Raw genomic sequence first — 24476 nt, 5'->3', positions numbered from 1 at the left:
TTCTTGACAAAACAAATATTCAAGAGTCAGTGTATGTCTTTATCAAGACAAACCTACACACAATTTGGTATTAGCTGGTCTTTATCTTATCCAAGACATCACAACTTATCAAAATGTGCAAATGTAAGAACATTCCTACTTAAGATTATGTCACTCAATTTACAATCTTGGAGTATGAATCTAAGAATTGATTTTGGTACGAAGTACGATTCATCTTATTGACTTAACCATTTCAACAATTCTTTACTCCTCTTCTTAGCCATACTAGTGCACTAAGGTGTCCTTAGAGGATGAATTGTAATATGGTTCTTATAATCTTTAAGAGAATCATAAAACATGATACAAAAGTACTCTCCCTTCTTCTTAGATTGGAGAAACTTTTATCTTTCTTGCCTAATTTATTCTTCTTATTCGTTTTGCCATTCATTGAAACTTTTCAATGATTCAGAATTACACTTAATCTTGTAAGCATAATCACGTTTACTAGACTTTTAGTAAATCATGACGAATAATCTTATCGTTCTTTGTGGTGGACTTGACCAGTGCACAACATTGTGTACCAGATCTCATTATCCTTCACTTGACTCACATACTTATGTGAACAAGGAATTAGTCTCAATTTTCCAAATACGAAGGTTCTCATTCGTCACACAATACCAGTTGCATGATTCCAAGTTTCTGTCCAATTGAAACTTGGGTGATGAGAATCTTTCCTCATTTGGTAAATTTCTGACATTACCACAAATATCATAACTAAGAATCAAATCCATTCACAATATTGCTAACAATAGAACCATTCAAACACCAATTTTTCATAAAATCCATCGCAAGGAAACATAAATAAGATAAATCAAAATTTATTTTATTGCGGAAAAATATTGTCCTTACTATGCGATTACAAATGAAAACTATGTAAATATTACTTAGCAATTTATCCTAACTCTAAAGTAGTAGCTTAAATATCTGATCCTTGAATCATGCGATCAAAATCCATTTCTTCGCGATCAGACTCAGCTTGCTCCTTCCTTTAAGCTTCATTTCCTTTCTTCGATCCTTCAAAACATCGAAATGTAATCTTATCACATCATGTATTAAGAATCTCCAAATAGGAACTTAATAGAGTTAGATAGTGGATTTTTACCTGAAGCAGAGTCATACATCTTGACTCTCCCATCTCTTAGATCTCTCAGGTAGTCAGGGCAGCTTCATAACCAATGCCCCTTCTTTTGGCAGTAGAAACACATGGATTCTTATGGAATGGTACACGGGACTATCTCAGACTCAGACTTTCTCTTGCGTAGAGAAAACTTTTCTGGACTTCCAATGTTACCATTGCCCATAGAGGGTTGGGATATTGATTTACCAGACAAATTTGCTGACCAGTGCGCCAAATCATTTCTGATTCAGCAGCAATAAGCAAATAAGTCAAATCAATAAGAGTCATGTCGTGGTCCATCATATAGTACTCTCTAACGAGCTTACCATATGATTCGGGAAGTGACTGAAGAACCAAGTCAACTGCCAACTTCCTTTAAACATCGACACCTAACAATCCCAATCTATCAATATGTAACCTTGTATCCAAGACATGAGCACATATAGACTTTCCATTTTCATGTCTTTTGCCAATAGGGCTTGAGTGACCTTGAACTTTTCAAGTCTTCGAACACGTGGGTCAGGGAGAATTATTGGAGGAGGTGGAGGAAATGAAGCATGATTTCCATTTCCACAATACAATCGTTGAACATCATCTTCACGTGGAAAACCTTTTCCAACGGATTTAGGAAGACCATAGTTGTCAGACTTTGACATCTATAAAACGGGAGAAAATTCAAGTTTAGTTGATTGAGTCCTTAATAAAACACCCAAATGAGATATTAAGGCTAGGACCCAACACAATATCCTACAAATTGGAAGAGGGATGTCGTAATCCAACTTGCAGAACATTTGAAGGTAGGTAAATGACGATTTACCAATTTCCACCATGAAAAACGAAAAGAAGGTTAAGTTTTAAATGAATTGAAACTCCTAGATCTTTTGAGATTCATTGAATTTTTCAATGTCATGTTTAATCTCGATTATGCCCTTCATTTGTAACTGGGATGCCCAGGATCACAAATAAGGTGTGAATAACCATACGAATGTACGTGGTGCCCTCAATGTTACAGTCACCTAATCGACGTGCCGGTTAACCACACACGCTCCATCGATCTATGACAAACATCGAGTCACCCTTCTCTACCAATGCCAAACCCAACTTAGTGTGCCGGTTAACCACACACGCTCCACTAATTGTCTCGACAAGGGTACAAAGTGTAATTCCATGGAATTGCATCGATTTCACTATTTCCTAAAGTAACTAAGATTTGGGAATTTAGTAAAAACATTTAGTTACTTTATTCATTATACTTTTAATGAGGAGAGGGTTTGCCCTATCCTACCCGTTCAGCTAACGGCCCTCCACTAGTCAAGAGTGCGGTGGGTAAGAGTGGATACCCATTCAATCGCCATTTTATAGGCAATTTCCTTAAACACTGTGACAACCCGAAAAATTTTAAATTTTGCCTGGTAAAGCTCCGCCAGCCAACTCGACTGAGTGTCAAACTCATTTCTGCTATCATTTAGCCTTGTTTAGAGTCCAGTTAAAGGTCCAAAGGTCAGTACATTCGAGCATTGAACATAGGAATGGATCGCGTACACTTCTAGGGTCAAAACCGGGCCTTACACTCCAACACAAGGAGTGTACGGCCGCACACATGGGTGTGCGGCCGCACACCCCTCTCCTGGCAGCACACTCACGTGTACAAGGGGTAGACTCAGCCTCCTTTCATCACTTTTCACCCTCCCAAGCTTAGAACTCGATTTTGCTCTCAACTACCATCCGATTTTAACCTTAGATCTTCGAGTTGGTAAGTGTTCTTCTCCCGAAGTGTTGTTAATCTTCATAAACTAGTTACATCCCTTCCTTTCATCCATTTGAAATCATGTTTTGACTAGATCTTCAAGTTACACCAAGAACACCAAGAACACACACTTGTTCTTGGTGATTTTGGACCTTCTCGAGCTTCCGGATCGTAAGTACCCTTTCGTTAAGCTTAGATCTTGTTAAGAACACTTGATTAAGGCCTTGAAACTGCCCAGAACTCAAGAACATATGAGTGTGCAGCCGCACACACTCATGTGGCCGTACACCCTCCAAACACCCTCAAAACACCATCAAAACACCCCTAAAGGCTTGTATACTTTAATACCATTCCCCAAGCTTGTTGCTTACTAGATATGAGCCTTAGAAAACGTCCAAAACATGTTCATTAAGGAGTGTGCGGCCGCACACACTCATGTGGCCGTACACCCCTTTGTTTGGTGCTTTAGGGCTTCCAAAGTGCCTTTCTAGCTTCAACACTTGATGAGCATCAGTCCTACAAGCCTCCCCACCATTTGGAAAACGTTTTGTGCACTCTTTACCATGAGTGTGTGGCCGCACACTCCCCTGGCCGCACACCCATCAATATGGCCGTACACTCTTATTTAGTGAATCACATGTGATTCCAACACTTGGACAAAGTGTTTCCTAGTCCCGTAAGGTGTTTCCTTTCATATAGTTGCTTATAAACACTATATTCATGCCAATATATGTCATTTAGGACTTATTGTGTCTCGGGACTTCATTCGTGGAACTTCTCATCCTTTCACGCATACCCGTTTGAATCACCCACATCAGGTGAGTTCATACCCCGTAATGAATCTTTTAACTGTTTTAAATGTTTTAAGGGGGGGAATACAAGTTGAACACAATGATAATTGTGTAAATTGTTTGTTATAAACATCTTTCAAAATGTTACTTATGTCATTTATAAGTTGTCAAAACATTTCAAAAACTCTTTTAAAGTTATGTTACTTTATAGTTATACAAAACTCCGTTTTTAAAGTACAAGCATAACTTAGTAGATAAACGAGTCTTTTCAATAACAGTGCAAGTAAAACTTTAGTAAACTATAACAGGTATAGTTTAGGAGGATGCTATTCATTACTCCTAGTATAATGAAGCATAGTAAGAAACAATAACATACAGAGAGAATATTATGATGAGAATCAAACAATACCATACAAAACAAACAAATTAAGTTGCTATAGCATGGAACTACTACAGGATCTAATTATACCAATGAATCACTAACTCATTGTTCTAAACAAAAAGTGATAGTTATATTGGGTATACATGATCATAAAACTTTAATGTGAATTACACGGCGTAGCAACTGGTTTGCTAAACATTCGCGTTTGGTTCCCTTAATCTCCAGACATGGAGATCGTATAGTAGGGGTACTAGCCTTCACATTATGACCTTAATTCCCATTACTTTCATAAAGTCACAGTTCCACTTGAAAGTCAAATGCAAACTATTTTCGAGTTAAGATAGTTATAAACTAGGGAAAACTTACATTTTACAAACGACAACAGAACAGTCGAGTCTAGTACATTCAGTAGAAAGGGACCATAATGCTAACCTTATGATTCCTTAATGTATACATCAAAGGATATATATATATATATATATATATATATATATATATATATAACAATAGGATCCGACAGATAATAGGATGTGTGCTCTCCGCTTCACTTCCTCTTCCTTGTTTGGTTGTGGGCTTGAAACGGATTCACCCAATCTATTATCTATTCGATTCTAGATATATATATGCTCTGTATACATTAAGTCATCCTAAGGGTACCAGGTATGGGTCAAGTCATAGAACACAGAGTCAATGCACAGTTTTCTATTACAAAACATACTTTCCAAATCAGAACTTTTGGTATACAAAACTAGAAACTTCCCAGTAAAGGGTTTAATCCATTTTATTAAACTAGTATAAACTTAAAGGACTTTAGGTGATTAACTCTATAATACCTTAGTTTATCCATCATGGTTATATATCATTAATACCCAACAGATAGTTGGATGGGTGCTTTCCGCCTTACTTCCTGTTCCTTGTTTGGTTGTGGGCTTAGGGCAGATTCACCCAATTAACTATCTATTTGATATTAGATCATATATAGCCAGTATAACTAAGTTATTATAGAAGTAATCACTGTGGTCACCATTTTATTATAAGAAATAAGGGTTTTCTTAAAGAATCTTTTCATTAAATATAAAGGAACTATTACAGTTAACTCCATGAGTACCAAGTGAATACGCCAGGGTTATATACAACGATGATCAAACAACCAATGGACTGTGTGCTTTCCGCCTTACTTCCTGTTCCTTGTTTGGTTGTGGGCTTAAGGCAGATACGCACAACCCATTATTTGTTTACTCTGGGTTTTATATAACTTGTATCCATTTAATACTCATAGAAAGGACTGTAGAATCATTTTTACTTATCTTTCATCAAAGCAGGAAATATAGGATTTTCTGGATGAGCAGGCAAACTTTTCTAAACAGAACTTACTACAACTTACTACATTTTTCAACAACTTTCTACAACTCACTTACATCACTAAAATCTTATGAACTCACCAGCTTAATTGCTGATCAACTCTTTCAAATAACTTGTATTCTCAGGAGACTAATAGACAGGTACTCGTGCTGGGAATTCAGAAGATGGAGCATAATAGCTTCAAGTCTTGTTTTGTTATTTGCTTATGAATTCTACGTTTTGTGAACACACACATTGTAAACACTTTCTTTCTAATGAAATGGTTGTTCATTACTTGTTTACTATAATGCATATCTTGTGATACTAAACATGACGTCCTCCACCCCCGAACGATTCCGCCGTTCCGGTTTTGGGGTGTGACAGATTGGTATAAGAGCATTGTTTATAGTGAACTAAGTATATCAACTGATAAAAGATATACAACTATAAATACAATGGGGCTTAAGTGCTCTGGATAATGATATATTTTAAGAGTATAACGATAAGTTATAAAAATATACCTAATTGCTTATACATGTACATACTAGAACAAGTATCACAAGAAGAATAGAACTAAAGTATTTAAAGGTTGAACACTGTCGTCAAACCTGAACAGTTATGTAATCATAGCTAGGATCAATATAGACTGATCAACTATATTCATTCGAGATGTGACCGACATGTGTTTGGGAGTGATGTGGTGTTGCAACAGTCTTAAAACTTACCAAATACTAAGCCAAGAGAACACTAGAACAAGTACATCAGATTTAGAATACTATAGGAGTATTCTATGATACTATAACGCAATAACAAGTTTAAAACATACCAAGTACATTACGTTAAAATACTATAGGAGTATTTTAGGCACCATATGAATAACTTATGTGATAACTTATAAGACCCTTACGGATAGGTCTATAATCTTGCAGTGTATACTCCCAAGGTTATATATAACCGGGATTTTATAGACTTAGAATTTGTGATCTACGCTTCACTACCTGTTCCTTGTTTGGTTATGGTTTTGAAGTAGGATCACTTATTCGAAGGTCTATTTAGTCTTAAGTTATATACAACTTGTATACCTTGTACAATTATAGAAGGACTCTGTAAGGATCACCCCATAAAGTTACCTTAAATCTCATAGATTCTTTAATCACTTCCATTCTCGCACGACAAACCCAGATAGACGTAACCACTTCCTCATAGTAGACAACAGAAGAGTCAAGAGGAAACAAGATCAAGTTCATGAGAAGCTTTCAAAGAAGGATCCACGGAAGTAACCCAAAATGTCTTACACGTCACACTAATAAATAATAATCTTGTTAACTTAATGAGCGAGTGGAAACGCTGCTCACATTATATGTTAAGATTATTTTCTTACATACAGCTGGTAACAGTTATTCAGGAAACAGATATTCATTCGAGGATAATCATTCCAAAAAAATTCATAAAGTTTATTCGGTATAGACTCTTTTATGAATTATTTCTAGAACCCTGTGGAAGTCAGGACCCGATACACCCAGAACTAGGATAACCTTGTCTTTTTAGCTTTCGGCTTGTATCCATTGCTTTAGACTTATTCCGTCTCATCTTTGTATTGTTTTAGCAAAGATTCCTCCTCGCAGATCAAATAGACGCACTACTCCGATAACTCCAACGCCACCTCCTTCGCAAATCGATATGGCAGCTATAAACGCTGCAGTGGTTGCGGCTGTGGCAACAGCCATGGCTCAATATCACTCCACCAGTACCAACGGAGGTGGAACACCTACTGATTCTGCTCAAGGTGAGGTCCCCGTGCGCTCGAGAGAGTTCTCCTACAAGGACTTCACCAAATGCCAGCCATTGTCCATTAATGGGACTGGCGGAGTCATCGCTCTGATGCGATGGTTCTAGAAAACAGAGTCGATCTTCGAAATCTGTTTGTGCCCAGTAGAGAGGAAAGTGAAGTTTGCTGCCTGCACCTTCTCTGGCAAGGCCCTAACATGGTGGAACAGCCATGTTAAGTCACTGAACCTATCAGTGGCTAACTCAATAGGTTGGGAAAACCTAAAAGAGTTAATGCGGGAGGAATACTGCCCGTTAGGAGAAATTCAAAAGCTGGAATAAGAGCTGTGGGAGCTCACTATGGTCGGCTCAGACATAGTGACCTACACTGACCGGTTCAGTGACCTAGCGGCTCTATGTCCCGGGATGGTTACCCCGGAGAGCAAGAAGATAGAAAGATACATTTGGGGTCTGACTGCTCCGACCCAAGGAAATGTGTTGTCTTCTAACCCAGCCACATTCGATAGTGCTAAGCGCCTGGCTCAGCGAATCATCGACCACAGAGTCCGCCATGGTGTAAAAGTCCCTATTCCCGAGCCATCAAGGGAAGAGGACTATAATCAGAAGTTGGGGAACAAGAGGAAGAAGAAGCGAACAACACAGGACACCCCGCAAGAGCAACAAGCGAGTACTATGTACGCCGCTACAATGCCTACTGCTCCAGCACCTGCCAGTCGATATGTTGGAACCCTCCCGAAGTGTGGAAAATGCAACTATCACCACACCGGAGTATGCCGGGAGATGCAGTGTCTGAACTGCCACAGAAAGGGACATACAGTCCGTTTCTGCAGGGCACCGGCTCAACCGATCTCCCAAGTCCTCGGAGCTGAAGAAAACCAAGCTTGTTATGGCTGTGGTGAGACTGGACACAAACAGAGGGACTGCCCTATAGCAAAGAACTCAGGAGCGGATGCACACATTCTGATGATCACCGCAGGAGAATCTACCCCGGAGTCGTCGACGAGCAGCGGTACGTTTTCGAAATAGTAATTACTTTGAAAAATTAATTTATATTCATATAAGATTAAAACTTGGGGAAAACACTTAAAAAGTAATTATAAAAACCCACATATTAAAATAGGTCACAGTATTCAAGAGAACTAAAAGATCCGTTTAGAGAAGCTATGATGGCTTAGCATATACATCAGAGTTGTGCATATCTAAGATATTGCAGACTTAGAGTGAGTGATTCCGCCTTAATTCCTGTTCTTGTTTGGTTGTGGATTTGAGGCAGAGTTACTCAGTCGACTGTCCTATTTATCTTAAATACTCATAACTTGTATATGACAGGCGATCGTAGTGGTACCAAGGAGGACCATGATATAAAGTATCATCACCAATTATCAAAGCACTTTCATTTGTATGTATGCGCACATAGCGGTACGATACGTAGAAGTGTTAACAATCAAAAGGAAAACAGAAAGCACTGGAACATTTACAAAGAGTACATTGTCGAACACGCTAGGAGTACATTATCGAACATACTAGGGATACATCATCGTATAACAGACGTTCCTTTCAAAATTGGCCAAAAACTTTGTTCAGTAAAGAGTCTGTTACTATCATTCGTCATGAATTGGCGTGGTCCTCACCATACTAAGTTCATATGTTTCTATCGCCTCGATTGGCAAGTTCTGGAAACTTTCGTCATTTGTATCGACAGTCCGACCTAAACCTCAGTTTTTATCTTTCGTATTCTAAACCCCGAAGTACTCATGCGAAGAGTTTTTTGTCCTCCGGAACCTTATCGTCTGATGTTCGCAGACCGTCACGAAATACCACTATTTTAACAGACCAAGTTCGAGCACAGAGGCTATGGACGAATACAGCCCACCTATCACTATTCAGTATATGCTCGAGGGTGGTATATGATTATGATTATGTAGATTTAGTATGTGTGTTTCCTCCCTATCTCCTCTTCCTTGTTTGGTTGTGGACCTGGGGCAGAGTCGCACATCCAACCGTCTAACTACATCTAATTATATACGACTTGTATACACAAGATAATGATAGATGGACCAAGTAGGAATTCTACCATTAACGATAGGGCAAAGTTGCCAGGTCTACGAGTGGGTATTCTGCCAATCAGAGGAGCGAAACCCCAGTAGTATGGCTAAGAAAGCTAAGTTCGGGACGAAATTCCATCTAATGGGGGGATGATTTGACAACCCGAAAAATTTTAAATTTTTCCTGGTAAAGCTCCGTCAGCCAACTCGACTGAGTGTCAAACTCATTTCTGCTATCATTTAGCCTTGTTTAGAGTCCAGTTAAAGGTCCAAAGGTCAGTACATTCGAGCATTGAACATAGGAATGGATCGCGTACAATTCTAGCGTCAAAACCGGGCGTTACACTCCAACACAAGGAGTATACGGCCGCACACATGGGTGTGCGGCCGCACACCCCTCTCCTGGCAGCACACTCACGTGTACAAGGGGTAGACTCGGCCTCCTTTCATCACTTTTCACCCTCTAGAACTCGATTTTGCTCTCAACTACCATCTGATTTTAAGCTTAGATCTTCGAGTTGGTAAGTGTTCTTCTCCCGAAGTGTTGTTAATCTTCATAAACTAGTTACATCCCTTCCTTTCATCCATTTGAAATCATGTTTTGACTAGATCTTCAAGTTACACCAAGAACACCAAGAACACACACTTGTTCTTGGTGATTTTGGACCTTCTCGAGCTTCCGGATCGTAAGTACCCTTTCGTTAAGCTTAGATCTTGTTAAGAACACTTGATTAAGGCCTTGAAACTGCCCAGAACTCAAGAACATATGAGTGTGCGGCCGCACACACTCATGTGGCCGTACACCCTCCAAGCACCCTCAAAACACCATCAAAACACCCCTAAAGGCTTGTATACTGTAAATACCATTCCCCAAGCTTGTTGCTTACTAGATATGAGCCTTAGAAAACGTCCAAAACATGTTCATCAAGGAGTGTGCGGCCGCACACACTCATGTGGCCGTACACCCCTTTGTTTGGTGCTTTAGGGCTTCCAAAGTGCCTTTCTAGCTTCAACACTTGATGAGCATCAGTCCTACAAGCCTCCCCACCATTTGGAAAACGTTTTGTGCACTCTTTACCATGAGTGTGCGGCCGCACACTCCCCTGGCCGCACACCCATCAATATGGCCGTACACTCCCATTTAGTGAATCACATGTGATTCCAACACTTGGACAAAGTGTTTCCTAGTCTCGTAAGGTGTTTCCTTTCATATAGTTGCTTATAAACACTATATTCATGCCAATATATGTCATTTAGGACTTGTTGTGTCTCGGGAATTCATTCGTGGAACTTCTCATCCTTTCACGCATACCCGTTTGAATCACCCACATCAGGTGAGTTCATACCCCGTAATGAATCTTTTAACTGTTTTAAATGTTTTAAGGGGGGGAATACAAGTTGAACACAATGATAATTGTGTAAATTGTTTGTTATAAACATCTTTCAAAATGTTACTTATGTCATTTATAAGTTGTCAAAACATTTCAAAAACTCTTTTAAAGTTATGTTACTTTATATTTATACAAAACTCCGTTTTTAAAGTACAAGCATAACTTAGTAGATAAACGAGTCTTTTCAATAACAGTGCAAGTAAAACTTTAGTAAACTATAACAGGTATAATTTAGGAGGATGCTATTCATTACTCCTAGTACAATGAAGCATAGTAAGAAACAATAACATACAGAGAGAATAATATGATGAGAATCAAACAATACCATACAGAACAAACAAATTAAGTTGCTATAGCATGGAACTACTATAGGATCTAATTATATCAATGAATCACTAACTCATTGTTCTAAACAAAAGGTGATAGTTATATTGGGTATACATGATCATAAAACTTTAATGTGAATTACACGGCGTAGCAACTGGTTTGCTAAACAGTCGCGTTTGGTTCCCTTAATCTCCAGACATGGAGAGCGTACAATGAAGCATAGTAAGAAACAATAACATACAGAGAGAATAATATGATGAGAATCAAACAATACCATACAGAACAAACAAATTAAGTTGCTATAGCATGGAACTACTATAGGATCTAATTATACCAATGAATCACTAACTCATTGTTCTAAACAAAAGGTGATAGTTATATTGGGTATACATGATCATAAAACTTTAATGTGAATTACACGGCGTAGCAACTGGTTTGCTAAACAGTCGCGTTTGGTTCCCTTAATCTCCAGACATGGAGAGCGTATAGTAGGGGTACTAGCCTTCACATTATGACCTTAATTCCCATTACTTTCATAAAGTGACAGTTCCACTTGAAAGTCAAATGCAAACTATTTTCGAGTTAAGATAGTTATAAACTAGCGAAAACTTACATTTTACAAACGACAACAGAACAGTCGAGTCTAGTACATTCAGTAGAAAGGGACCATAATGCTAACCTTATGATTCCTTAATGTATACATCAAAGGATATATATATATATATATATATATATATATATATATATATATATATATATATATATATATATAACAATAGGATCCGACAGATAATAGGATGTGTGCTCTCCGCTTCACTTCTTGTTCCTTGTTTGGTTGTGGGCTTGAAACAGATTCACCCAATCTATTATCTATTCGATTCTAGATATATATATGCTCTGTATACATTAAGTCATCATAAGGGTACCAGGTATGGGTCAAATCATATAACACAGAGTCAATGCACAGTTTTCTATTACAAAACATACTCTCCAAATCAAAACTTTTGGTATACAAAACTAGAAACTTCCCAGTAAAGGGTTTAATCCATTTTATTAAACCAGTATAAACTTAAAGGACTTTAGGTGATTAACTCTATAATACCTTAGTTTATCCATCATGGTTATATATCATTAATACCCAACAGATAGTTGGATGGGTGCTTTCCGCCTTACTTCCTGTTCCTTGTTTGGTTGTGGGCTTAGGGCAGATTCACCCAATTAACTATCTATTCGATATTAGATCATATATAGCCAGTATAACTAAGTTATTATAGAAGTAATCACTGTGGTCACCATTTTATTATAAGAAATAAGGGTTTTCTTAAAGAATCTTTTCATTAAATATAAAGGAACTATTACAGTTAACTCCATGAGTACCAAGTGAATACGCCAGGGTTATATACAACGATGATCAAACAACCAATGGACTGTGTGCTTTCCGCCTTACTTCCTGTTCCTTGTTTGGTTGTGGGCTTAAGGCAGATACGCACAACCCATTATTTGTTTACTCTGGGTTTTATATAACTTGTATCCATTTAATACTCATAGAAAGGACTGTAGAGTCATTTTTACTTATCTTTCATCAAAGCAGGAAATATAGGATTTTCTGGAGGAGCAGGCAAACTTTTCTAAACAGAACTTACTACAACTTACTACATTTTTCAACAACTTTCTACAACTCACTTACATCACTAAAATCTTATGAACTCACCAGCTTAATTGCTGATCAACTCTTTCAAATAACTTGTATTCTCAGGAGACTAATAGACAGGTACTCGTGCTGGGAATTCAAAAGATGGAGCATAATAGCTTCAAGTCTTGTTTTGTTATTTGCTTATGAATTCTACGTTTTGTGAACACACACATTGTAAACACTTTCTTTCTAATGAAATGGTTGTTCATTACTTGTTTACTATAATGCATATCTTGTGATACTAAACATGACGTCCTCCACCCCCGAACGATTCCGTCGTTCCGGTTTTGGGGTGTGACAAACACCCCTTATAGACCATCTTCGTGAATGAGGCCTACTAACGGTAAGGCTAGCAGTTTAAGTTATACATATATAATATTAGACTTTTAATGTTATAGATATAGTATTGGGTGTATTTTACACTTTTAAAATACTAGGTGGTTTAATTTTATAAGTTATACTTTTAATTTAAATTAAATATAAACCATATCATTATGGATTTATTAACTTTCTTTTGATTATACCTTTAATTAACTTAATAAAACCATAAGGGTGTAATTTGAACTTTTTCAAAACTAGGGTTTTAGAATTTAAAATTTCAAAAATTAAACTTTTAATCAAAAATTTAAATTCCAAAACTTGAGGGCAAGTTTTGAAACCTCTCAAAATATTAAGGTTCAACTATTTAAATTTCAAAACAAAAGCTTTTAAAGTTCAAATTTAAACTATAAAACCTAAAGGGTGAAAATTGAAACTTTTCCAAACTTTATCAAGAACATTCTAGATCAACAATTCAAATAAGGCAATTAACAATTAATTATGGTTATCCCAAGCCAAAACAGCAAGAAAATCGCGAAAAAACGCTGCCAGACCCTTTGACTCGTCGAGTCCAGGCCTGGACTCGTCGAGTACAGCAGACTCGGCGAGTTCACCAAGTGACTCGGCGAGTCAAGCAGTCAGAACCAAAAAAAATTCAATTTTTAAGCAATTTTCGATCAAATAAGCATCAAATTCATAAACAAACAGCCCTAGGCTCTGATACCACTGATGGGTTTTGAGCAATACAACATTCCTATGGTGTACATGCAAACCCTAAAGCTTTGGATCTAGTTTGTCTAATGAACATGCAATAATCATCCAAAGCCATAAACCCTAGATCTAGCATGTGATAATCGATATTAACACAATAATAGGGTTTAGATCTTACCTTGATTGTTATATAGCAATAACAATCTATTCCTTGTAGTAATTGGCTTCTGAAAAGCTTAGAGTCACAAATGTCACTCCTCTAATGGCTCACAAAAACCAAGAGCAAGAGGATGAAGAAGGATTAGAGGAGAGGCACTCAAAAAACGTCTAGAAACCCTAAGGAAACTCTTAGCCACATTTTTGGTGCCCTAGGGGTGCTTAAATAGTGATGCTATTAGCGTTATCTAACAAGGAAACCCTAATTTGACTGCTTAGGCCCTAAGCAACCCATGGACTCCTCCTTTAGAAGCCTTGAACGATTTCTAATGGGTTTTCCCATAGAATTCGTCCACTCCTCTAATATGGAGTCCATTAGCCCAATATTCAACTATCACACAATTGACAGTTCTAGTCCTCTTTATTTAATTAGTGTCTTTTAGCCACAAAATTAATTCTTGACTAATATTAATTAAACAATATGATTTCTCCTTTAATATATTATTCTCATAATATATTAATAAATCATAATTAATCCTCTCTCTCCATAATTCATCCTATCAAGTTGCTTTGGTGAAGGCAACCCAAAAGAACCATGCACCATCGGGTCAAGTACATACCAAAATAGTTATGGACTTAGACACTAATCCAACAATGTCCTCATTGCATGCTATGCAAAACATAAAATTAAAAAGGGAGAAAAGGGAACAGACTCCCCTAGGATAGAAGATGCATCTTGGATCGTGTGGATGATGTGTGAAAACGAACTCGTGTGCTTCGTAACGTGACTCAAATACTTGGACACATGTGCTTCATAATGTATAAGATAAGACTCGAAAAATCAGACCCGAGAAGGCACCACCTCGTGGTGAAAAGGAACTCGTCGTGGTGGGCTTGGTGCATGAATTTATTTGTTTTCTGACTGCGACACCACGTCGTGGTGTAGGATACCACGATGTGTTGATTGAAAATTGGCACAAATAAGTGTTGAAAATAGCAGAATTCTGGAATATTCTATAGCACTAACAAAAATAAACACTTCTTGGACATGAGTCTTCACTCGTTTGCTCAAAATAACACTCGAAATGATCCACTCTCGCTTCTCTCGCCATTTTCTAATCCTTCTCTATAATGTATCACTCTTTTGCCAAAACTACCCCTCACTTGGACTCTAAAAATTCTTGGGAATCTAAAACAAATACAAGTGATAAAACTAGGAAACAAATTCAAACAACCAAATAAAAGATAAATATCCAAACAAAACACACCAAACAAATGAAAATAAATAAACAAAATAAAAGAAGCATGTCTTAAATCCACTTCAAGAAAAGGATAAAACTCTCTCATTCCTCATCATCATAATCATCACCAACTCCACCACTGCCACCGGCTCCTCCCTGCTGCTCTCTCCAAAGCTCCTCCCAACTTGGCGCATAAGGATATGAAGCTGGAAAATGATCGGGTCAAGCGAAGTGCATTTGCTGCATCATTTAATCCAAACGCATATTGGTATAATTGGAACTCCGTGCCAAATTATCTTGAAAACTCCTCATTGCTACATTGTAGGGATCCATCGGGAGCTCGTCCTTAGTCGGGATTACTGGAGGCTCATCTTCTTCGGCTTCACCACTCCTTTTTCGGACCCTTCGACCGAGTCGGTTGCGGGGCGTATCATTGGGAATGGAAAATTTTCCAAGCCCATTCAACCACAATATTTTCCCGCTTATATAAAAGAGGAGAAAAAGCTTTTTGTGGCTCAATGGACAATAACATTGCTTCACGTTTGTCCAAAATACCAAAAGATCGTGCAATACGTGTTATCAACATCCCACCATACAAAGGAGAACTGCGCTTATCTTTGCCCGCCCGAACGGATAGAAATTCAGCCAACAAGTAAGGAAGGTCCACATGGATGTTCGGTGTCATAAGGGCCCAAAGGAAAAACACATCCAATGTCGGGACTCAAGGTGGGTATCAAGGAATATGTGTTCTGGAAGTCAAATTGAGAACATATCTAAATTGTTGTGTGCTCAAACGGCGCACTTCAAATAAATAGAATCTTCGTACCTTCTGCATAACAAACTTCTCTTATTGTGGATAAAGATTTTGGGATCGAAGAGGCTGTCCAGAAGAAGACCCAGAGAATCCCCTTTCTTCCACATGTTTATTCCAGGTATATCCATAAAACCCAACCCAAACTCTCAATTCTTACTTTCGAATTGAAATTTAGGTCTATTTAAATTGGATTTTCTTATGGAAAAGAGTCTGTTTCTGCAACTCTTGAGTTGTTTCATGAGAAATGCCCAAGTTTGCTTACATTCTATCAGTGTTTTTTTTCATATTAACTAAAATATTATTTTAGATATGTGATAAAATATGTGATTCAATTCTCTCTTCTTGAGTTAATGATTATTCTGTTTTATGTAGTTGAGTGAATCAGAGCATGAGTGTTTATTGATATCAGGTATGACCCTTTTTAATTATAAAGAATAATTTTACAATATTTGGTTACTATTTGTTTTCAGAGCACTCATCTCTTGCAGGAAATGTTAATAACGAGCTTGACTTTGAGCTAAAAGATGTTGCTAGTGATGGTTATCAGAAATGTGTCTAAATTTTTCATATCAATGAAAAAACTTATGTTGGTGCCATCACCCTCTGCATCACCCAAGATTTTGGATCAAAGCTTCGTTTGGTATGATCACTTAACCTTTGAAAGCTTTTGAGCTTTAATTTTCCATGAATGCTAACTTTTGGTTTTTAAATTGATTAATTAATTGTCTGTAACATATAGAAAAAACGATTTCATTTAAAATGATACTCATGTTCCTTGTATTGTGTCAAGATTGCAGACTGACAAAATTTTCTCATTTTTGAGCTGATGTTGAAGACAAGAAATGGCGAAGGTTTGTGTAACATCCACCTCTGGCACGTATCATAATATTGTCCGCTTTGGGATCCTGGCACGAAAACTTCCCATGGGGTCACCCATCCCTGGATTGCTCTCGCCCAAGCACGCTTAACTGCAGAGTTCTTATGGGATCTGCTGCCCGCACGACTTTAAAACGCATTGTGTCGGGGAAGATATCCACACCCCTTAAAAGGAAATGTTTCATTCTCCTTCCAAACTGATATGGGATTAGGTGCAACCCACCTAATCCCATATCATAGCTGGGACACGGGTTGATGTGTTCGACGGGCACGTCGAAACGTATAATGTGGGGTTGAAGGTGGGTTGCATGACTGCATCTAATCCCATATCGGCTTGGAAGGAGAACGAAACATTTCCTTATAAGGGATGTGGATACCTTCCTTGTCACAACGCGTTTTAAAGTCGTGAGGACAGCATATCCCATAAGAACTCTACAGTTAAGCGTACCCGGGCGAGAGCAATCCAGGGATGGGTGACCCCCTGTGAAATTTTCGTGTCGGGAGCCCAAAGCGGACAATATTGTGATACGTGCTGGAGGGGGACGTTACAAATGGCATCAGAGCCAGGGCACGGGTCGATGTGTTCAACGGAGACGTCAAAACCTATAATGGGAGGTGAAGGCGGGCAGGTTAGCTGCACCTGATCCCACATCGGCTAGGAAGGAGAACAAAACATTTCCTTATGAGGGATGTGGATACCTTCCTTGTCACAACGCGTTTTAAAGCTGTGAGGGCAGCAGATCCCATAAGAACTCTGCAGTTAAGCGTGCTTGGGCGGGAGTAGTACTGGGATGGGTGACCCCCTGGGAAGTCCTCGTGCCGAGTGGCCCAAAGCGGACAATCCTATAATGGGGGTGAAAGTCGGTTGCACCTAATGTAACGCCCGTGTTTCTAGGCTAAGCATTAATATTGACGTAATAGTCTAGGTTAACCTTTGTAACTCATTTTGAAGAAATGAAAAGGAATTATGTGAATTATGTGTTTTATGCTTAATTATTAGGATTTAATTAATTAAGAATAAAAAATGAGCGTCGAAAATAAATATTAGATAAAGCCGATATCTATTAAGAAAGTTGTAGTGGTCTTGACAAGGATTCCGGATATATAAAGAATACCGAAATCCGAGTTATAACGAAGAAGTTATGACCTGTCGAAGTTTCGCGACAAAACCGGCACGGTGCCGAATGACGTAAAAAGTGAGTTTTTGATAAACTACTTTTTAGCCTTAGTGATCTAAATGAAATTCGTAGTGTTCGTTAAACCGAGAGTATGCATAAAAAGAACGCCCAAATCTGACTTCGTATGAGGAAGTTATGATTTTTCTAAGTTTCAGCTTAGCAGTAGACAGCTAAAAACTCGAATTTTAGATCGAGTGATTTTTAGCCGACACAACCTAAACGAGAATTGAAGGTCTCGTCAATAGTAGTACAACGGTAAAAAAGACAGACGAAAACGGACGTCGGATGAAGAAGTTATGAATTTTTAACGGATTTCCTGTCCCGGTCTGTTAAAAATAATAATATTAAAATTAAAGTCAAAATTAGCCGACGAAGTCTAAACGAAAGTTGTAGAGCGTAATTTTACCTACGCGTGCATATAAAGAACGTCAAAAACGGAGCCCGTATGCGAAAGTTATGGATTTTAGAAGTTTTGGCACAAAAATCAAGAAAAAACATGAAATCCGAGGAATTTCGCATGGACAGACTTCGGCCACGTCACCCGGATTCTCGCATGCATGCCACGTGCTCGTTGCTGATTCGACCGAAGGGAGGCCCAACCGAAGCAGGGCGCGTGCCCCGTGGCTCCTTGCATCCGAAGCCTCCTCGCCTCCGTCCAACGCGTGCCCTCCTGACGTGTCCGAGCTTCGCAGGCGCGCCACCTTGCACCCCTCGGACCTAGACGTCGGTCCAATCAGAAGCCAACAGCTGGAGCCTCGCACGTGCGTGCCACCTGCCCCTCGCATCTGCTGACACCTGTTCGCTTCTCAGCCCTCGGATCAGAAGCCTCGCCCCTATAAATAGAAGGGTGCGAGACCTCCCGGGTATATTTTGGAAAAGTGTCATTTTTCACCCCTTAAACAAAATTTCTTCCATTCCAACTTCCCCCAAAGCCCCGGTATTATACCAAACACCCAAAATACATCCCGAAGTGCCCGAAGACCCGGAAAAATTTATCTTTACGGTTTTGAAGCCCAACCCTCGCAGAGCCCGGTTTCTCAATAAAACTCTCGGTTTTATTAGAAACGATCGTTTTTGGAAACGAAGTGCTGCCCGATTATCGTTAAATCAAGTGAGTGTATAGTCACTTTCATCTTACACATAGATATGAAGTATTTTATATAAAATACGTGCTATGTGAATATATATTGTTTGTTTATTTGAGATGGATGTTGAAGGAATGATTTATACAGGTTTTTAAATCATTTAAACTGTATATGTATTTTTTTTATCTACAAAAATGTTGGGTAAAACATGGGTAGATGAAATAGTTGATATGAGATGAAAGATGAGTTGGATAAATGAGATGATTGGTGATATAGCTCATGAGATGAGGGTGAGTGGTGAAATATGAGAGAAGCACTTACCCAAACGTTGGCCCCCGTCATTCAACAGAGTATGGATGACAACCATGGACTATTCTAGATGATCTGTGGAACACTAGCAGGCTCGCAACCTGTAAGTGTGTGAACTATATGTTCATCAGTTGTACTCTAAAAACCCATTGACATGTATTGCAGGGAGATTCCTTTGAATAATATTGTCGATAAATAAGAGCTATGGACTTAGCACATGTTGTATAAACCCTGGCAGCTATGGACTTAGTGCCTGCTGTATAAACCCTGGCGGCGATGTGACTTCGTGCCTATTCCTTAGGATGAATCCTTAGGAATGAGTGATAGTTAATTCTTAGGGTAAATCCTTAAGAAATAAATAAGATAATGGGGTTGGGTAATTGGTTGATTGTTTGATGTTTAAGCATAAGAAATTTATTTATTGTGGGTTGAAAACCCTATATGCTCACCAGGCTCCCAAACCTGACCCACTCAGTTTGTTTGTATCACAGGTATCGATACGAAGTTACTTTACACTGAGAGATTAAAAGAGATGTAGATCACTAGTGTAAGTGAATGTAAGTTCTGTTTATGCTTATGTTTTTGTATTGACGATGACTTCCCAATGGTTTAAATGAATAAAATACATTTCTTTGGAAACGATTTGATAATATAATTATCATATTTTTATGGGAACAAATTCCGCAACATCTTTTAAAAGGATTACTCTGATTTTATTTTAAAAGCATAAATTAAATCGGTCTTTTCTGACCGAGAAATTAGGGGATGTCACACCTAATCCCATATCGGCTTGGAAGGAGAACAAAACATTTCCTTATAAGTGGTGTGGATACCTTCCTTGTCACAATGCGTTTTAAAGCCGTGAGGGCAGCAGATCCCTTCCTTATAAGGGGTGTGGATACCTTCTTTGTCACAACGCGTTTTAAAGTCGTGAGGGCAGCAGATCCCATAAGAACTCTGCAGTTAAGCGTGCCCGAGCGAGAGCAATTCACGGATGGGTGACCCCCTGTGAAGTTTTCGTGTCGAGAGCCCAAAACGGACAATATTGTGATACGTGCCAGAGGGGGATGTTACAGTTTTTGCTCATTAAAATTGTTCTTATCAATGTTTATCAGTAAATAATGTCCTGAAACAAGTTTTTTGAGTTATTCATAGATGATGTAGTAATTGATACCGTACAATTTTGCATTACGGCATTTGAATTCGTTTTGGATTCAATTATTTGTTATTGATGGATTGAACATAATACACATACATATTTTCCCAATTTCCTTTATATGTTTCCGGTTTTCATTAAATTTTACTGTTTTTTTGTTCATTAATGTGTTAAGGCGCTTTGAGAATGATAACAATTCGGTTTCTGTTACAGGGGGAATCAGTGAGCTCTAATGATCGGGAGGTTGTTAATTGCTTAAAATCTTCAAGGATATGGAAACTATTTTTTTTGTTGTTATATTACAAAAAGTGTTATGATTTAAACAACATACAAACTGTATAAAAAAATAATTAAAAAAAAACTTTGAAAAATTGAAAATTTTGACATTTACATTTCTTTTTACAGGTGTATAGTTTTGGCACAATACTCTCCTAAAATGGCCTTGACAAAGGAAACATTGACAGGTCGTTACAATTGACCCTCCTCTTTTCATTTTTTTTTTGTTTTAATACGTTTGTGGTGTTTGTATATGTATATGTGTATTTGTGTGTATGTATGGGATAAAAGTATGACAATTGATATTTGATAGAATGTCTATTTATCTACACTTACAGTTTTATAAAGTAATTCATTTTATACATTGATTGTTCTTAATATCCATATGCACAAATTTGAATATCCAGATACTGTGGAGCTATTGCGATGAGGGAAGTAGGGGTTTTCCTTGTCCCTGGTTGAGATACTTGGGTTTGGATTTTCACTCTTCTGATAATATATTTTTTTTGCTTCATGACAACTTACATTGTTATTTATAGCCCAAAAAGAAAATGCAAGAACTGATCTGAATAAAATAGATTGAAAATTGAAATAAAATGTTAATAGAGTAGCTTTGTCTTCGATTTAAAGAAGCACATGAAGAGGCTCAATGCCCTTAGTTAGTGGATGCTTGAAATGGCAATCTGTTTTCATATGTTTTATCTAATATCTTTCTTATCAAGGGATTGTGTTTTTGATAAATATGCTCACTTAAATATTTTAAGTAGATTTTTTTAAGTACAGTGATGTAATAGGAAAAAAACATACCAAAACAAGTGCATTGCTATTTTGCTCATTAATTCCTTTGTGATAATAATATTTACTTCAACAAAGTCTTACATGAATTTTATAGGTATTGGCTCGTGATAACTGTTTTGTTCATCCACCAAGATCACTTAATCCCACCCAAGCTAAGAAATATGAGGCTCTTTGACCTTTCATAGATAATTTACCCATTATTCTAGGTGGGTCAGTAGAATAACTTTTTTCCCCATTAACTACAATTTGTAGATTTTGTGTATGCCTTTCTGTTTGTTAAAATCAAAGTAAATGATGGTTTTTTTTATTATCAAAGTTTAAAGTCAATTTGTGCTCTTAAGTTGAAATCCAAACTAAAAGAATGGATTACGGCTTAAACACATATTTAAAGTATATTTTTATTATTTATAATTGTTGAAACAAGTGGGGCATAAAAGGCATGGTAAACTACTGTTTAAATTTAAAATATAATGTTTTAACATTTTAACTTTAATTACTTATGCATGATTAGTTTATTAATCACATTTTCATCATTTTTTGTCCTTAATTAAACTTAATCTTTAATCTTTTGTGAAATAACATTTGCTACTTTGTTGGGAGTATTGACTTGAGTGGCCAAGAAACCAAAAGTGAATGTGTTGGAAAAGCTGTTGTTGGATCCAAATTTTGGTTCTGTTTTCTCCATTAAAAATTCAGAATTTTAACAATCTGTGATAGAGTTCTTTTTGCACGTTATGAGCAATTCAATTTTGGGGGAGTGGGGCAGGTAATCCTATTTGATTAATATATCATCATTTTCATTTTGTTAATCAACACACTGAATTTTATTATTATTATTATTATTATTATTGCTTTTTTAAGGTGTTGAATGGTTTGACTTGAGGGTTGTTCATGATGTTAATTAAGGGTGTGTTAGGGTTAGCCTTTTTCTCACAAAAGTGATTTTTAATAAAAGTGTTTATTAGCTTATGGCTTTTAGGAAAAACTGTTTTTAAAAAGTGTTTGGATAAGAAAAACTGTTTTTTATGAGTAAAATGGCTAAAAAGCTAAAAAGTTAGAATTTTCCAGCTTTTTGAAAGCTTTATTTTTTCCTATCCAAAAAACTATTTTAAAAAGCGTTTTTTAAGTACACAAACACTTTTTTAGCTTATTAGTTTTTTGAAAAGCTAAAAAACTAATAAGATATTTTCAAAAGTTATTCCAAACATCCACTAAAAACGGAACTATATTTTATGTTATCAGCAGGATGAACCTCAACTCAATAGACAGAATAGGAATCAGTCTAATCGAGAGTCGACCAGGAGATCAAGATTGCACAAATAGGTATCAAAATCTCATTTTATTTTTATAAATATTTTTTAACTGGTAAATAATTTGTTTTATTTTGATTGCACAAGCATGTATCAAGATTACACAAGTAGGTATTAAAATCTTATTTCATTAATTCAAGTGATTCGTTTTTATTTTCTAGGTCGAGTAGCTTATATATTTTGTAGATATGATCATATGAAACTATTGGTTTTTTAAATTGGGACTAAGGCCCCGTTTGATAGTTGCTGACTGAGAAAGTGCTAACTGGGAAAGGTCTGTCTGGGTAAGAAATCCTGACTGAGTAAGAAATCATGTTGTTTGATTGTACATCTGACTGAATGTGCTGAGTGATGAAAAATGACCATTTTACCCTTCTGTTATATATAGTGATGTATTAAGTTGCTGAATAATTATAAAAACATACATATTGTCATACAAAATGTAAATTACACACAAATAAAAAATGTCATACAAAATGTAAATTAAACATAAATCATTTAATATCCAAATAAAAACATAATGAAATTTAAAATAACATAATAATTTAATGTAAAGTAGGTGAAAGTAGTCGATTTGCAATCTGATCACGCAAAGCACGCATATATTCAACGGCTTCTGGACCCCATTCTATGTCTTGTATGTTTTCTCTATCAATTCCCCCACCTTGGACGTCAGGAGTAACCATAGTGTCCTCCTCAAAATTTCTAAACAAGTCATCTTCTATATTGTATTTCCTTATAAAATTATGGACCGCGACACAAGCAATGACTATGTCTCTTTGCACTGTAAAAGGATAAGGAGCCATTTGTTTTAAGATTGGGAATCTCGCCTTCAATACACCATAAGCACGCTCAATAACATTTCTAAGTTGTGCATGAGCATAATTGAACCTTTCTTCTCTAGTTAAAGGTCTGCCTCTTCGAAAATCGGCTAACCAATACCTAGTATTGCGGTATGGAGCCATAAACCCACGAGTGTTTGTATATGCGGCATCACAAAGGTAATATTTATCTGCAAACGAATGTGACATATTATATAATGACACATATTATATAAAGAAGATAGATAATAAAAATTATATAAAGATTACAAACCTGGTGGAGGAAATGGAAATCCAGAAGTCGAATTGAATGCAACTTCTTTCAAAACTCTTGAATCATGTGCTATACCCTCCCATCCAGCCCAAACAAAGGTGAATATCATATCAAAATCACAAATTCCTATTACATTTTGAAAACATTCTCCTTTTCCTCTTCCTCTATAACGAGTTTGTTGATCAACGGGTACAACCGCATGTACAAGAGTTCCATCTAATGCACATATTGCTCCGGAAAAAATATTTTTTAACCGTCTATGCCGTTCCGAGTTATGTCTTGTTGGATTAGGAGTTGTTGGTACTATAATTTCTTTTGCAAAACACATCATTGCTGTTAGGACCTCATGAAAACATTGATGAATCGTTTGTGTGGAGTGATGAAATCTTCCCTTAACCGCGCGAAAACGTTCATTATGTCCTATAACATGTAAGAAGATAGCCATCTTATCTTCAATGCTTATTGTCCTACTAGCTTGCAACCAATTTTTTT

At 37.2% G+C, this 24476-nt stretch overlaps 1 protein-coding gene and 1 pseudogene across 1 annotated transcript; one reads left to right on the top strand and one right to left on the bottom strand.

Moving 5' to 3' along the window:
- The first annotated feature begins 17487 nt into the window (after positions 1–17487).
- On the top strand, positions 17488–17605 carry LOC145110627 (5S ribosomal RNA; annotated as a pseudogene).
- Positions 17606–23366: 5761 nt separating this feature from the next.
- Positions 23367–24106, bottom strand: LOC145168782 (uncharacterized). The gene is made up of 2 exons (XM_079087481.1): positions 23985–24106; positions 23367–23901 (listed from the first exon to the last, which is right to left on the bottom strand). The coding sequence occupies exons 1-2, from the start codon at positions 24091–24093 to the stop codon at positions 23435–23437; spliced, it is 576 nt and encodes a 191-aa protein (XP_078943607.1). The 5' UTR covers positions 24094–24106; the 3' UTR covers positions 23367–23434.
- Positions 24107–24476: the final 370 nt, after the last annotated feature.

The sequence above is a fragment of the Lactuca virosa genome, chromosome 4 (assembly GCF_052849685.1).
Source record: "Lactuca virosa cultivar CGN04683 chromosome 4, Lactuca_virosa_CGN04683_v6, whole genome shotgun sequence".
NCBI classification, from domain to species: Eukaryota; Viridiplantae; Streptophyta; class Magnoliopsida; order Asterales; family Asteraceae; genus Lactuca; species Lactuca virosa.
This window is presented reverse-complemented; position numbering and strand designations above follow the sequence as displayed.

Bases quoted from the DNA above. Each gene is read 5' to 3' on its own strand.
- LOC145168782 (XM_079087481.1), bottom strand. From the start codon at position 24,093: ATGATATTCACCTTTGTTTGGGCTGGATGGGAGGGTATAGCACATGAT. The intron at 23,902-23,984 runs GTTTGTAATCTT...ATTCGTTTGCAG, and splicing joins ATTTCCATTTCCTCCACCAG to ATAAATATTACCTTTGTGAT.